The 15,678-nt window shown below is 36.0% G+C and overlaps 1 protein-coding gene and 1 pseudogene across 1 annotated transcript; both read right to left on the bottom strand.

Moving 5' to 3' along the window:
• Positions 1-5,495: 5,495 nt before the first annotated feature.
• On the bottom strand, positions 5,496-6,137 carry LOC119641554 (annotated as a pseudogene).
• A 2,909-nt stretch (positions 6,138-9,046) lies between these two features.
• Positions 9,047-14,243, bottom strand: LOC119641553. Its single transcript, XM_038040293.1, has 2 exons — positions 12,825-14,243; positions 9,047-9,827 (listed from the first exon to the last, which is right to left on the bottom strand). The coding sequence occupies exons 1-2, from the start codon at positions 13,493-13,495 to the stop codon at positions 9,146-9,148; spliced, it is 1,353 nt and encodes a 450-aa protein (XP_037896221.1). The 5' UTR covers positions 13,496-14,243; the 3' UTR covers positions 9,047-9,145.
• Positions 14,244-15,678: the final 1,435 nt, after the last annotated feature.

Below are 15,678 nucleotides of genomic sequence, written 5' to 3'. Positions count from 1 at the left end.
GCAAAGGAATTTTGACCATACAGTCAATTTCTCCAACCATATGATTCTGCTTTCGCGAAGAGCACATATGTTTTAAGTGAGTTTGTGTAATGTATCGTGTATGAAGCAAAAAGCGTGTGCCTGGTGCTTAAAAACGACGCATAAATTCTTTGCTCACCTCACTCGATTTTTAGGTTGCAAATAAAGAATCATCCCAGTTAGTCTTGCCATATCGCTTGAAAAGTAAACATAAGGTAAACCATTATCATATAATTTATGAGATTTGAAAGTAAATTCAAAGTTCAAATGCGCTCGATTTTTCCATACAAGCAAGAATATGATCACCCCAGACAGTCTTGCCATATCGCTTGAAAAGTAAACATAAAGTAAACCATTATCATATAATTTATGAGACTTGGAAGTAATTTCAAAGTTCAAATGCGCTCGAGTTTTCCATACAAGCAAGCATATTATCTACGTTATCTGGCAGCATTTAAATTCATTCTTTGCAAATTTATATATAAAATATACATACAGTCAATAAATAACTAAATATACACATAACCTCGCATAATAATAATAATATATTGAACAACTCTATATATAAGATCATGTAATATAAAAAAAGCAATTAAGATAATAAAACAGGCAACTAACCCTAAGATTTGAAAGAAGTTGTCTTTGTTATGCACCTTCCATTACCGCTCGATTCACCTACGATTTAGCCAAAGCACATTTTACGATATTCCGATTTATGCAGACTATTTTCCAGTAGGCACGTTAGAGGTTTGATATATTTCCCTAGACTATCATTACCTTCCGTATTTATTCATAGAAAATTATTGATTATTAATATTATTCTTGCTACTTTCGATGAGATGTATAGTTTTTATTTATTTGACAATTGTCTCCAATTTTTCGCATCACCATTGGGAAATTGAATCCCATGCTTTAGCATTTATTTTAAATAGCTGCTTGTTCGGAAAATACATGACACTTATGCAGCTTTAGTTATCATTACAATGTAAATTTAATATTAAAATTAATTTTAGTTTAAATTAAAAATTATGTGCATTTTCTTAATTTTTTTAAAGTTTTTTTCTCATGTCATTAGTTAGCATACTGTCGGAACCTTGCTTCGACTTTTACTTCTTCTAAATAAATCAGTTAGACCGACTTTTGAGAAACATTCGCAAGACATAAAATGCATCATAACGATCACGTCCGATGTACATCATTCAACGGGTCGTACGAACGGATATTGTGCGTAAAGAGCATGGACGTAATTAATACGAGTTAATGACTCCCATTTATTGAGAATTCCAAGCTCTTGTGAACAGTTTTAGTTCATAATCCTAACATGAAAGGGATTAAGCGGTTTGCGCGACTAAGAAATACACGTTGATAATCTCATTGCAGCGCTTGTGCTGCCAAGGACAGCTAAGAACACCACAGCTTTGTCAGATAAGAGTTAAACTCTTAAACGATCTAAGTAATTAAGTAATTGATATAATGCTTTTCGCAGTCGTCGTACTTCACGAACCAGGAAAAGCCAATTCTCGTTTTTTTTAAGGCACTCTGAACGATCCAATCTCTAACATGGCCCAAATGTATACGCCATACAAAACCCTAAGCGCACATTATACATAGGTATATAACGTTACGTACTTGCTGTAGAAGGCTCGGACTAGCCCACCAGTTCACTGTGCGGCTGTTTTATTACATCTAAGCAATTTTTGCATTTAGACTTTTTCACCTTGCTCTTATGAACGTACTGTTAAATCTGGGTCACAAGTAAACTACTTTCCATAATTTCTAACACCCTATCGTCTTTCAAACTGTTGTTTGCATGTTCGTTTGTGATATCTTCCCATAGTACTTCTAATTCTAGATCATAGGCGGTAGTAAAGTTTAGCATTTCGTCATTCCCTTTCTCACAATTCCTCGTCTTACGCTGAAATTCTTGAATTATAAATAAAATTTTACTCTATAAAGTTTGTCGATATGAAGTTTGGTAAACTCACGTATTATCAACTTAATTTTTCGTTTATTTTATGCGGAACAAGGTAAACTGTAACACAGGATGTGTAACTAAATATTATAAGAAATATGGAAGTAAATAATGAAGTTCAATAGTAAGCCTAAAGTTATGTGTATGGACGCGCCTTTGATAGGGACAAAAAAAAAATTTTTTTTTCCTTTTTGAATTTACTTTGAACCATTTTTTACGCTTTTTTTTCTTCGCATTAATTGACCAGAACGGACTTTTCTAAAATATATGAAATGTCTTTCCGATGCTCTTCAAGTTCTATTATACTTCTATTTACGAATCCCCGTCAACTAATTGCTTTTTAGACTTAAAAAATGGCCGCTTAATGTAGAAACGCCTTTGCTTTCCAAAATATGTCAATAGTGCTAGCATTTGCCATATATTAGTTTGGGGAGAAAGAAATCCATTATTTTTTCGGTAGATGACTGCACTGGTAGATTTCCCGTAAAGTATCGATCAAACAATTTCAGATTTATGCTCGTTGGAAAGGTGACATTTCGCAGTAAAAAAAATTCTTTTGCTGTTTTTTGTTTGGTGCATTCAGTTGTGAGTTACAGCGGGTTAAAAATGGAAGTGAACAAAGAGAAAATTCGGTACATTTTACAGTTTTTCATTGACAAAGGCGAAAATGCAAGCCAGGCGGCTGAAATTGTGAATGGTGTTTATGGTTCCGATACTGTAACAGCCAATTATGTGCAATTTTGGTTTCGTTGATTCCGTTCAGGAATTTTCGATGTTAAAGATGCACCTCGCACAGGTAGGTCGGTCGTGCAAAATGTCGATAAAATCGGAGAAATGATCGAAGTTGACCGGCATGTTAGCAGTCGTAACATCGCCCAGGAGCTAAAAATCGACCATAAAACAGTTTTAAACCATTTACACAAAGCTGGATTCAAAAAGAAGCTCGATGTTTGGGTGCCACACCAATTAACAGAAAAAAACATGATGGATCGAATTTCCATCTGCGAAGCCTTGGCCAAACGGAATGAGATAGACCCATTTCTTAAACGGATGGTGACTGGAGATGAGAAATGGATCACATACGATAACCCTGTGCGAAAACGATCGTGGTCAAAGAGCGGTGAAGCGCCTCAAACGGTGGTCAAACCAGGACTAACGGCCAGGAAGGTTTTGCTATGCATTTGGTGGGACTGGAAGGGGATTACTTATTATGAGTTGCTTCCATATGGCCAAACGCTAAATTCTGATCTCTACTGTCAACAACTGGACCGTTTGAAGATAGCGATTGACCAGAAACGGCCAGAATTGGCCAACAGGAGAGGCATTGTGTTCCACCAGGACAACGCTAGGCCACACACATCTACAGTGACTCGCCAGAAACTTCGGGAGCTTGGTTGGGAAGTTTGAATGCATCCGCCAGACAGTCCGGACTTGGCACCAAGCGATTATCATCTTTTTCTTGCATTGCAAAATTTCTTTAATGATAAAAAATTGGAATCTAGGGAGGATTGTGAAAATCGACTACTAGAGTTTTTTGCAAATAGAGACCAGGACTTCTATGAGAGAGGCATTTTGAAGTTACCTTTAAAATGGCAACAAATCATACAACAAAACGGTGCATATTTGATCCAAATCGGACAATCCGAAGCATGTTAAATAAAGACCTGAAGTTCATATAAAAATAATGGATTTCTGTTTCCCCAAACTAATATATATTGTATATATACATATACACCAGAGCTACCTAAGTAGGTAACTTACCCTGATAGAAAATTGCTGAGAAATACATTCTAGATATACCGGAGACAACGAAATACAAAGATGTTGCAACATCTGAAATTAGGAGATTCTTGGGCGCCTTTTATGTGTCTATTATCAATAACTCTACCAACGCTATTAATTAGCAGCCATTTGATCACTTGCTATTTCATTCTCATTATTTGAATGGACAAAAATTCTGGTAATAGTGCCTTGATATGACGTCACGTTCTTTCAAACGTTTGCAAAGCAAAATCATGCACTCATACATATATTTCGAATTGGTTTGCGATAGACATAGAAGTATGTATATTCAAGAATCGTTCTCCTTCCATGCAAATAATGAGAATGAAAGAACAAGCTGTTAAATGGCTGGGAACTAATTGCGTTATTTCTTATAACAAATTATTGATAACAGACACAGAAAAAGTGCCCAAGAATCTATCAATCTCCATTTTGGAAAAAATGTTGGAATATGCATGTATTTCGTCTCTGGTTATACGCTTCAAATTGTTATAGTTGAGACCGGACGGCATCACTTTGCTTAATGCAATTCTTTATCTGACTTTGTCGTAAAACAGCAAAAATTAGACGTTCCAGTCCAATAAAATTGTGCTTGTCCTGAAAATCTTCATTGGGGAAGAGACCGAAAAATGGACCAATGCACTGCAAAAGTTACTAATGTAAACTTCTATATCAACTCGCTATTTTCTCCCGATTTTCACTATAAAGCATTAGAGACTATAGTCTTAATACGGTCCTTTACTTCTTTTCGTCATAAAATACCAAAAATTATACAACGCTCCCATATAAAGGCATAGTTTTGAAGGGAGGTTTCATGCCCAAGCGGCCACAAAGCACAATTAATTTTGTTGTCAAAGATCTTACTATTCTTCACTCATTTTCATCATATATTGTTATAAGTAAGATTTTGTAGCCAGCTAAAAGCTTATGTACCATAAGACGCTCTATATTGGATGGTGTTTAAAAAAAAGGTGTACATGGTCTAAATTTGATAAAGTCAATTTTTAATGCAAATTAATGTTTAGGGGCCACATTCGCCATAAAATATTACAAATTACACTTTTATGCCCTGGAAAAAATAGACCTAGGTGCTCCATAATTTGCCATACATAAGTTTTTTGTGAAATACCTCTTACGAAACGAATTTCACTATAAAATTATAAAAATTAAAAATTTTTTTTTGTCATACGACGATTTACCTTCCCTAGGAACGATTAGATACGAGATAGTTTTAAAACATTGGCCTATTCGATCCAAATTTTTCGAGTAAATTTAGTCTGCTGAAGTACTATGATTCAGCGATTTTTGTCGAGTAATATTTAAAATTGCAAAAGAGGAGTATCGCAAATGGGGAGTAATCGTAAAAAGGGTTTGGTCCCTTTTCAGAAAAGTTCATGGGCCAAAAATGAGACAATTAGTAAGTTTTTACAGAAATTGCAATCCGTACCTAGAACAGAAACATGGGCCGATAGACAGACAGAAAGACCGACAGATACGGCTAAATAGACTCAGGAAATTGGTTTGCTATAATAAAAAGTGAGCCAGTCTATCTGAAGTCCTTCATTAATTGCATACATACGCACAAACTTAGCGTACTATTCTTGATAAAAGTTCTATGGAATATAAAAAGCATACATACACATTTATATCTGATTATCGAAAATTATCGATTTACAGAGTACTTTACTTTAGGAAAACAAAAACAAAATTAAATGCACAGTCGTTAATCGAGAATTGTGAAACCTTTCATTTTAATCATTTCCTTGAATTTTTGAGCACCTTTTCCATTGGTCTCTTGGTAATATGGTAAAGTTTCCATCCGTTTGAGCCAAACTGTAAGTTTCGGATACTTGCCAGCATCAACCTCTACAAAATTCACTAAAGAAGTAGCAGTACTAACGATGCTGAAGTCGGCAATCGTCAAATGCGAGCCCGCCATATAAGGTCCATTTTTTTAGAAACAATTCCAAAAAGTTGTAAACATCGACAATCGCATCTATTTTGCTTCGCGGTATTTTAGTTTCATTTTTGGAAAACAACGGAGCGATTATGTTGCGTAGACCACCTTGGAATATAACGCCGCTCTCGAAATGCAAACGCTGATCGAAAAAAGCTCTCTTCAATAGATCCTTGGGGTAGAAGGCGTCGTCTTTGGCGTATTTGCTTACTAAATAAGCCATAATAGCGTGTGAATCACAAATAAAATTGCCGTCATCCTCCAAGGTCCGTATTCCTCGCTAAGGTGTTCCTTATTTGGCAAGTCAACGATTTTGTATTCAAACGGAATATCTAATGCTTTTAACGTCATTAGACAAGCGCGTACGGATGGGCAGGCATCTAAACCGTACAAAATTAATTTGCCCATGTTTATGATGCGACGTCGTTAGGGAAACAAAACCGACTAACTTTTCATTTCAAGTCATTGTCTTGTATAAGCAAAGCTTTGGAAAAAAGATTTGCTCCGCTACTTGGCGTACATTAGTTAGTTGAAGGCATATAGGTGCCTGCCCACATGTCTGTTATTGAAGCTACGTAAGCTTGTATGGAGATTAAATGAACGATACCCAATATCTGGATCATGACTTTCCAAACTTTTTTCTCATCGCTTATTTGTAAGAGGTGCCCTAACTATTTATTTACTTAATTTATCTCATTTTATTCTTTTGACTAATAATTTGTTGGTTTATTTATTTATTTGCCAGTAGATGAGTTCAAGAACCTTGGATATTTAAGCAACAGCAATTAAAATCCATCTAGGGATAAGGTAAACTAAGATTGACATGAAGTCTTGCATTATTAAAGCTAAGAGAAGAGGAGGAAAAGAATAAGAAAGAAGAAGAGAAAATAGAAAGTAAAAAAAATGAACTACAAGTCACTACTTTGCTTGAAAGAGACGCATGTCCATAGCTGTATGCGAAGAAAATGACAACGGAGTGCTTGCCCGTCCTAAGTATGCAAAAGTTTGGCAATCGACATTTTGCGATTATGAAAGATTTTGCCAAAAATAGCTTGCATTATATTTGTTACTCGAGATAACGTAATTAGGTTAAACCCATAATAAGAATTTTTTTAAGACAAAGATAAGACGCGATTCGAGCTGCGAAGGCTTTAAGGTACGCCTGCGGCGGTTAGACTTATTAAGTTGATGTTTAAAATTTGAGTAGCTCTACAGGAAGCGGGAAACTTAAGCCCTATACACCGTGGTGATCAGATATATTTCTTTAGCGATTATTAGAGATTTATTCTGCTACACTTTATATGTATGGTTTAGTGGTGCGTTTTTAAACCGTACTTTTTTCTTCTTATACCCTACACTGCTAGTATGTTAAGTTTGTGAGTATGCGCTATGTAAAGCATAGAAGGTCGTTGAAAAGTCGTTATATGGAATAAATTTGCAATTTTCAAAATTTCTCGACAAAAGTCAGTGAGTAAAACTATTTCGACATTCTAAATTGGTATGCAAAATCTGGTTCGACTGGGGCAATTTTTTGAGCCCGCTCTCATATAACCCTTCCTATGAAAATGGAATCTTTATATAGTAAAAAGATATAATTCTGAATATTTCATGGTGAAAATTAGTTCATAATAATAAATAGTTGACGTAGAAATCAATTTGGACTGCGTAAGGTTTGTTCGTTGGATATCACCGCACATATGTAAAAGGATTCCTCCAATTTGCGGGCTTGGCATGAAAATAATGTGAAAAACAAGTGAATAACTTTATTAGGCGAAGTGGTGTACGCTAACAAATATTCGGCCTTTGCCGACTGTAATGTTCTGGTCTTTGTGATATTTTAACAACTTGGACTTCCGAACAGTACTACAATTTTTAGTTTAGGTAAACTTAAATCTACGCCATATAAGATTGATTTTCCCATTATACCGAAACTTAACTGCTATCTAACTCACAGTTACACAGTCGCACGGCTGAAACAATGGAAAAACTTCTTATAGAGTAATAATTAAGCAAATTGCTGTATTTACCAAAAAAACCAAAAAACAAAAAAAATAAAGGTTTTGATAATATGGTCGTTTTATACCTTACACCAGTTGCGGTACTGGAATATGTTAAGTTTGTGCGAATATATTCAGTCCACGGAAGAAATTTTGTTGCCTTTTGTTATAAGGGATATGTTATGTTTGTGCGGATATATGCAATGCACCGAAGGACTTTTGTTACCTTTTGTCATACCGACCGCTTATCTGTCCATCTGTCCGCTCGTCTATTTTGTTTTCTTGTGTTCAATTTGAGTCGCGTGGACTTTGAAATATTTTTGTGAAATTAGGTACACTAAACAGTTTCAGCCCAAAGACGGAAGCTATTGGAAATAGTTCGCATTGGACCATTTTTTCGACCACTTCCCATACCACACCTTATTCTGAAAAGTCCTTCTATGAACAACTGTAAGCTGATGTAGGGTATTTAATGGCGGGCCGTGGCCCACTGTGGTGTTTTTAATGGTTATTCTTCATTTTCATTGCAACAACATAATGATGCAGAAAACAATTGTTTATGCCCAGAAACTCATACTAAAACAAACTTCTCACAACAAATGAATTGTAAATAAATGTAAAACGAAGTAATGTCATTTCCCTCGACCGTTTGTATGATCGTGCTTTGATTTCACAACTACTTTTCATTCATTTCGGTTCATATAAATTGTTGGTCACGTCGGTACAACCAAACTGGTTGAATTGACAAATAATGTGAGATGAAAGTTGTCGCTATGTCGCACTGGAGTTATTCCGTCTTTAATCGCTCTGTATGGAGAGCCCCATTTCTAATATCCTCGCTTTGGAAACGATTCCTTATAAATACTGTTTTTTTCTTTTCCACGTCCCTTGCTTAAGTATAAGAGACATTCGGTGTAGGAAACATCTCCACACTTACATATATAAAAGAGACTCCTAAGTACTTGACTGTTTAAAAACCACTACAAAATCTATTTTTAGTTTTCCAGATAAGAGTAATTAAGGAAATGTCTGCATTTCGTCTTCGCCGTTAGGTCTCAGCGCTCATGAAATCTATATGAAAGAAGCAAGGAAATCACAATTGACCCCATGGGCTAAAGTACCTCTATCTAAAGTCAGTCTGTCAAACGTCGTGCGGTAATTACGCAGATAAAGAGACTCGAGGACGGACGGACGTGCCTAAATAGACTCAGAAAGTTATTTTAAAAAATAAGCCTATCTCTGGTAATTGCGTACATCCTCACAAACTTAGTACACCAATCTTGCCATAGGTTTTGAAAAATAAAAAAAATGCAATTCTATGTATGCGTGCAGAATATATTTTTATATGTTTATCGAAAGTTATCGATTTACAGTGTATTTTACTTTAGGAAAGCAAAAACAAAATTAAATGCACAGTCGTTAATCGAGAATTGTGAAACCTTTCATTTTAATCATTTCCTTGATTTTTTGAGCACCTTTTCCATTGGTCTCTTGGTAATATGGTAAAGTTTCCATCCGTTTAAGCCAAGCTGCAAGTTTCGGATACTTGCCAGCATCAACTTCCACAAAATTCACTAAAGAAGTAGCAGTACTAACGATGCTGAAGTCGGCAATCGTCAAATGCGAGCCCGCCATATAAGGTCCATTTTTTAAAAATAATTCCAAAAAATTGTAAACATCGACAATCGCATCTATTTTGCTTCGCGGTATTTTCGTTTCATTTTTGAAGAACAACGGAGCGGTTATGTTGCGTAGACCACCTTGGAACATAACGCCGCTCTCGAAATGCAAACGCTGATCGACAACAGCCCTTTTCAATAGATCCTTGGGATAGAAGGCGTCATCTTTGCCGTATTTGCTTACTAAATAAGCCATAATAGCGTGTGAATCCCAAATAAAATTGCCGTCATCCTCCAAGGTGGGGACGGTATGTTGGGGATTCTTAGCGCAGTATTCCTCACTAAGGTGTTCCTTATTTAGCAAGTCAACGATTTTATATTCAAACGGAATATCTAATGCTTTTAACGTCATTAGACAAGCCCGTACCGGTGGACTGGCATCTAAACCGTATAAAATTAATTTTCCCATATTTGTGATGCGACTTCGTTAGGGAAAGAAAACTGACTAACTTTTCATTTCAAGTCATTATCTTGTAAAAGCGAAGCTTTGGAAAAATGATTTACTTCGCTACTCGTTTTGCATGTATTAACTGCAGGTATATATATATATATATATATATATATATATATATGTGTGCGCCCACCAGTGTATTATTGAAAATTGTATGCTGTTGCATTTATATAAGACAAGTAAGAAAGCTGTATAAACTTGTATAGAGATTAAATGAACTATACCCAACATCTGGATCAGGTCTTTCCAAACTTTTTGTGACTGGTTACTTGCAAGGTAGGCATTACTTATTTATTTATTTAATCTTTGCTCTTCTGTTTACTAATTTTATTCGTTGATTTGTTTATTCGCAAGTCAATGCATTTAAGAAATTCATCTCTGTAGGGATAATATAAGCTAAGATTAATATGAAATTTTTAGTTATTAAAGCAAAAAGAGCAGGAAGAAAAGAACAGGAAAGAAGACAAGAAAATTGAAAATACGAAAGAGAATATAAAAGTAGGTACTTTGCGCGAAAAGACCGTACGGCTATAACTCTACGTGAAGAAAGTGACAAAGCAATGCTGGCCGGTCTCAAATACACAAAAGTTTGGCAATCGACATTTTACGATTATTAAAGATTCCGGCAAAAAAACAGCTTTCATTTTATTTAACACTTTAGATAACAAAATTAGGTTAAACGCATAATGAGAATTTTTTGAAGACAAAGATAAGACGCGATTTGAGTTGCAAAGACCCTAAGTGCGCCCGCCGTGTTTACGCTTAATGAATTCATGTCTAAAGCCCCCATTCCAGGAGGAGGCGGTAAGCCTACGGCCGATATACTGAGGCGATTAGATTAATGACTTTAGTGATCATAAGACTTCTTCTTCGTTTGCGTACTTTTGTTCATTTAAGTGAGAAAAGGAAATAATCAAGGTAGGGTATGCAAAAAATGAAGTACTGAAGAAGTATACTTGAAAGTATGGAAAAAACCGCTAAAGATAGTAAATTGCGATTGTTGAATATGGAAAAAAGCCACTCAACCCCAGCACCTTTTTTTGTACCGAGTTGGACTTGCAAAAAGAAAGAAAAGTACAAACTTCCGTGCGTACGTTTCTCAACGCAAAAATTTCTAATCGCCCAATTTTGAACCTCTCTTATTATCTATTATTGGTGGAAGGGGTCCATATCAATGATTGTAAGATAATCAACACTTGTTCGATAAGGGCTTTATTTAGTTTCATGTAATATAGCAGAGTTGTCTTTGCTCGGACCAATTCTGCCCTTTGCTAAAGCTGTTTGCGCAAAGTTTAATTTTCTCTTACTACGTAATATGAACAGCGATAAATAATGAATGCGCCTCGATATCCAAAGTGCGAAGGAATACAGCACAGACTATGAGACCATTAACATCGCCGGTAAAGTCACATGCACACAGCTCGGCGTAGAGTATTATTAATAATCCCAATCAAGCGTAGCTATCAACAGGACACGTAACCAACAACATCTGAAGAGGAACATCCAAAGAAGGAACGAGCATAGTGATTTCTCAGCGTGATGGCGTTAACGGCACTGAATTGAATTGTGCCGCTCTCAGCCTTCTATTCGTCAAGGATTATTGCGCCTAAATAATACTAGTTTCAACCGATGACCGGTTCTTTGTTCGAACAGAGGTTCGTTTCTTATGGCAATATGTAAAAAAGCATCCACTTGCTGACACGTTCTGTGGTCCTGCTCGCCTGGAATTCATATTCAACCTATTAGGTGAGAGAGGAGGTGAGTTGCAATGGATGATACCTTGAAGAAGATTGGGGCGTACTGGTATTACGACAATTTTTCAAAATAAAAGCTTAGTTGCGAGCTGTGCTTCCTGAGTTGCTACATTTTGACATCGTTCAGATAATATAAAATTCTACATGTATCCCACGGGCCGCTGTTTGGACAATCATGACTTATCTTATTTAACTGTAATTATTTGTGGAATATATAATTTATAACAGGCACATCATGTGAATGACTTGCTCTTACGATTAAGGCGAGCGTAACATTTCGCTCAATTAATTTGTAGGATGGCATGAAGATTTTGTATGACTATTGATGAACCCATATGGTTCTCAGGTAATACCAAATTTCAAACGACGTGTACAAAAATTTCATGATGTTCTAATCACTAGTTTAGAAACGATAGTTTTATTAGTGACGGAGTTTTTGTTTCTGTAAAACAATAGACAAGTTTGAAGTTCGTTTGTAGCATAAGCTAACGGGCGCAATGTCATGAAATTGTCATGCGTCTCTTTTGCAGGTTGCTATTATCTAAAAATCACACGAATTTGTCAATAGCGCTGGGACCCATTTCTGATCCTACGAACTTATTGAGCAAAGTGTCATTTATCTTATAGTTGATTTAAAGAAGAAAAAAAATTATAATTAACTGCTTCTAGACTCTTCTGTTTGCCGGCTATGAATCCATACATTTGGATGTAGGCTTAGTTATTCACACAATGTGGAGTTTTCTATAATCGATGGTCTTGATATAAGCGGTCTTTAAATATGAATTTTGTTTGATGGTAACAAACTTGTTCCTAACCATAAACATCCTGGAATATTGGTTTTCGAGAGTAATCGAATTTTTTCGTAGACTCACTCTTGTTATATAGCCTGTTGTACTAACTACATACATGTCTATGCTTCAACAGTACAGACAGGCGGACAGGTGGACAGAAAAGCTTATATTAGTATAATAAACAAAACGGATAGAGGACCAGGCTTAGATCGATTCAGAGAATCAATCCAAACTAATAATAAAAGGTGCGTCCACTTCAAGTTCATCTAAGTGGTGCACACATCCCCGCAAATTGAAAACTTACCGTAAAATACTCTTAGTTTAATAGGAAAATTAGATATCTCTTCACGCCATAAAAATTTACAAAACAACTGACAATATCTGAAAGCACTTTAATCTTTCGAAACGTATGCCATCAAACGTCAATCAATTATAACAATATTTCTTGATTTAATATAATTGACAAATCTTAGAGCACCGATCCCGTTAGTTTCATGATAATGCGGCAAAGATTCCATGCGCTTAAGCCAAGTCGATAGCTTAGGATATTTACTAACGTCAATATCAATGAAAGCCAATAAAGTGGTTACCGTACTAACGATACTAAAGTCGGCAATTGTTATATTCGATCCAGCTATATAGGGTGCCGATTTAAGGAATACCTCTAGAAGATCATAAATTTTCAAAATTGCATTAATTTTGCTCCTTGGTATGTTGGTATCGTTTCCCGAAAATATTTGTGAAGTAATGCTACGTAGCGCGCCTTCAAATATGACACCAGACTCAAAATGCAAACGTTGATCAACAATCGCTCGTTTCAATAAATCTTTTGGATATAAGGAATCATTTTCTTTACCATATTTATTTACCAAATAAGCCATAATTGCATGCGAATCCCATATGATGTGACCATCATCTTCCAGAGTTGGCACGGTATGCTGAGGATTCTTGGCGCAATACTCATCAGTTAGATGTTCTGCTTTTGATAAATCGATAATTTTGTACTCAAAAGGAAGATTTAACTCTTTAAGTGTCATCCGACAGGCTCGTACAGGTGGACTTAAATCTATGCCATATAAGATTAATTTTCCCATTCTACCGAAACTTAACTAATGTAATGCACTACAGTCACACGGCTGAAATAATTGAAAAGCTTCTTTTATAGCAATAACTAAGTGAGTTGTTGTATCTATCAAGAAAAAAAAGAAAAATGTCACTAAGGCTTTTTGATAATTTGTACTTTTTATACCGTACACCAGTTGCGGTACAAGAATATATTAAGTTTATACGGACGTATGCAGCACCCAGATAGGCTCACCATTTGTTACATCGATCGATTCAGAGAGGTTGTCATAATGACTTTCTGAATCGATCTAAGCTTATCTGTCCGCATATCCGCCTGTCCACCTTTCCGTCTTGTTTCCCTCTTTCTGTGTACAACCTAAGGCGCGTAATCTTTGAGGCATTACGACGAAATTGACTACAACGACTTGTTGCGGTACACAGACGAAAGCTATTGAAAATTGTTCGGATCACACCACACTTTCGACCACTCCCCATATAACGCTTTATTATGAACAATTATAGGGTGAGTAAGTAAGGTAGTAGTATTCCACATTCTCATTGCAACAATACAACGAAGCAGATAACAATCGTTAATGCCCAGAAACTCACACTAAAACAAATTTCTCATATCAAATGAATTCTAAACGAATGTAAAACGTGTACAAGCAATCGCGTGTTCCTAACCGTCTATTTGATGCTTGGTGCTTTGATGTTGCAATCACATTCAATGATTCATTCCGGCTCATATGAATTGTCAGTCTTGTCGACACAAGCTAAATGGTTCAAGTGACAAGTAATGTAACACCGAAGTTGCCCATATACCGCATTGAAATCGTTCTTTTTGTAGAGACGAATCTTCGATGAATATTGTACTCCCTTTTCTATTTCCCCTCACCATGCATACATATAATATATAATATCATTATTATTAATTTCGCCAGAGAAATAAGTTCTAAGACTAAACTCTTAAAAGCACTAGCATCTAAGACTATTGGCTTTTATTAAAAACTCTACCGCACTTGAGATTCGAACCCACGACCATTGACTTGCTAGTCGAGATTCCTCGCCTTCGGCTACTCAGGCGGATCAATATGTAATATATTCCCAAGTATCTGTTTAAATAAAATAATTCCAAATGAATTTTTTTGCATCTCTTCTCTATTGCCACAATTTTGACGCCTAAATAACTAATAATTTGGAAGTGAGAAGAGTGCAAAGGTTCAAAGTAGCTGAAAATCTACACCCATAAAGAGGATTTCCCCAATGTATTGACCTTGGAGGGTCTAGCTCCAAAATTTACGCGATGTCTACTCGCCACTTGCTACTACTACAACGGTGGACAGTGGGCATAGCCGATAGGCATAGGGGCTTATGGTGTATTATTTTATCGTAGATAACGTACAGATACTTAGAAGTCTACGTATATGCGGGCTAACGAACGTTCGAAAAACGTCAAAGGAACACATGTTTCTTTTGCTTTTTGTCTCTCCCTCTCTCTCTATCTCTCTCTCAAGTAGCGCTAGTGTTGCTAAACTAAGCAGAAGTAATGAATAATAATGAAGTTGAACGATTTTACTTACCAACCAGCGAGAGAGAGACAGAAAATTTTGTAGCTTTCTTCCCTGCTGTTGAGTCCCAGCCCTAATGAAAACTATATGAAATTAGTAAGAAAATTGTATTCATCTGTGGCCACTAAATTTCGTTATTTTATAATATTGGGTGAACATGGCCGAATCTTTTCCTATTTCTGGTCTGGCAACTCCAACATCTCGTATGGAAAATATGAGGGAACATTTATAATTGTATCTCTACAGTTTATGAGTAGTAAGCAACAAAAAACTAATCTTTTTATATTTGGAAATTGGAATGTTCTCAATGTACAATTGCGTAGGCGGGCCCTACCATTTATTTGGCCCATCTTCAGTATTAACCTACACGCAAGAACATACGAAGTCTTTGCGAATTTGAATTCGATAGCTTAATTTTTTGCAATCAAGAGAAAGTTTACCCCAGACATACGAAAGGACAAACGTGCTTAGATCGATTCAGAATTTGATTAGGAATGTATATACTTTACAAGGTCTTCCATGCCAAGCCCTCTTCTGGACTTTTACGCATTTTGAGATAGTGCATGTACCCGCAAGTTGTTGGTGTTTAAAACTTTTTGAAAATAATTTTGTGACTGCGCGACAATTCTAACGGGTCAAATGGG

The sequence above is a fragment of the Glossina fuscipes genome, unplaced genomic scaffold (genome assembly GCF_014805625.2).
Source record: "Glossina fuscipes isolate IAEA_lab_2018 unplaced genomic scaffold, Yale_Gfus_2 154, whole genome shotgun sequence".
Classification (NCBI taxonomy): Eukaryota; Metazoa; Arthropoda; class Insecta; order Diptera; family Glossinidae; genus Glossina; species Glossina fuscipes.
This window is presented reverse-complemented; position numbering and strand designations above follow the sequence as displayed.

Excerpts from the sequence above, each read along its gene's own strand:
- LOC119641553 (XM_038040293.1), bottom strand. The coding sequence starts at position 13,495 with ATGGGAAAATTAATCTTATATGGCATAGATTTAAGTCCACCTGTACGA. Across the intron at positions 9,828-12,824 it reads AATATTGTTATAATTGATTG|TCGCATCACAAATATGGGAA; the intron begins ACGTTTGATGGC and ends TCCCTAACGAAG.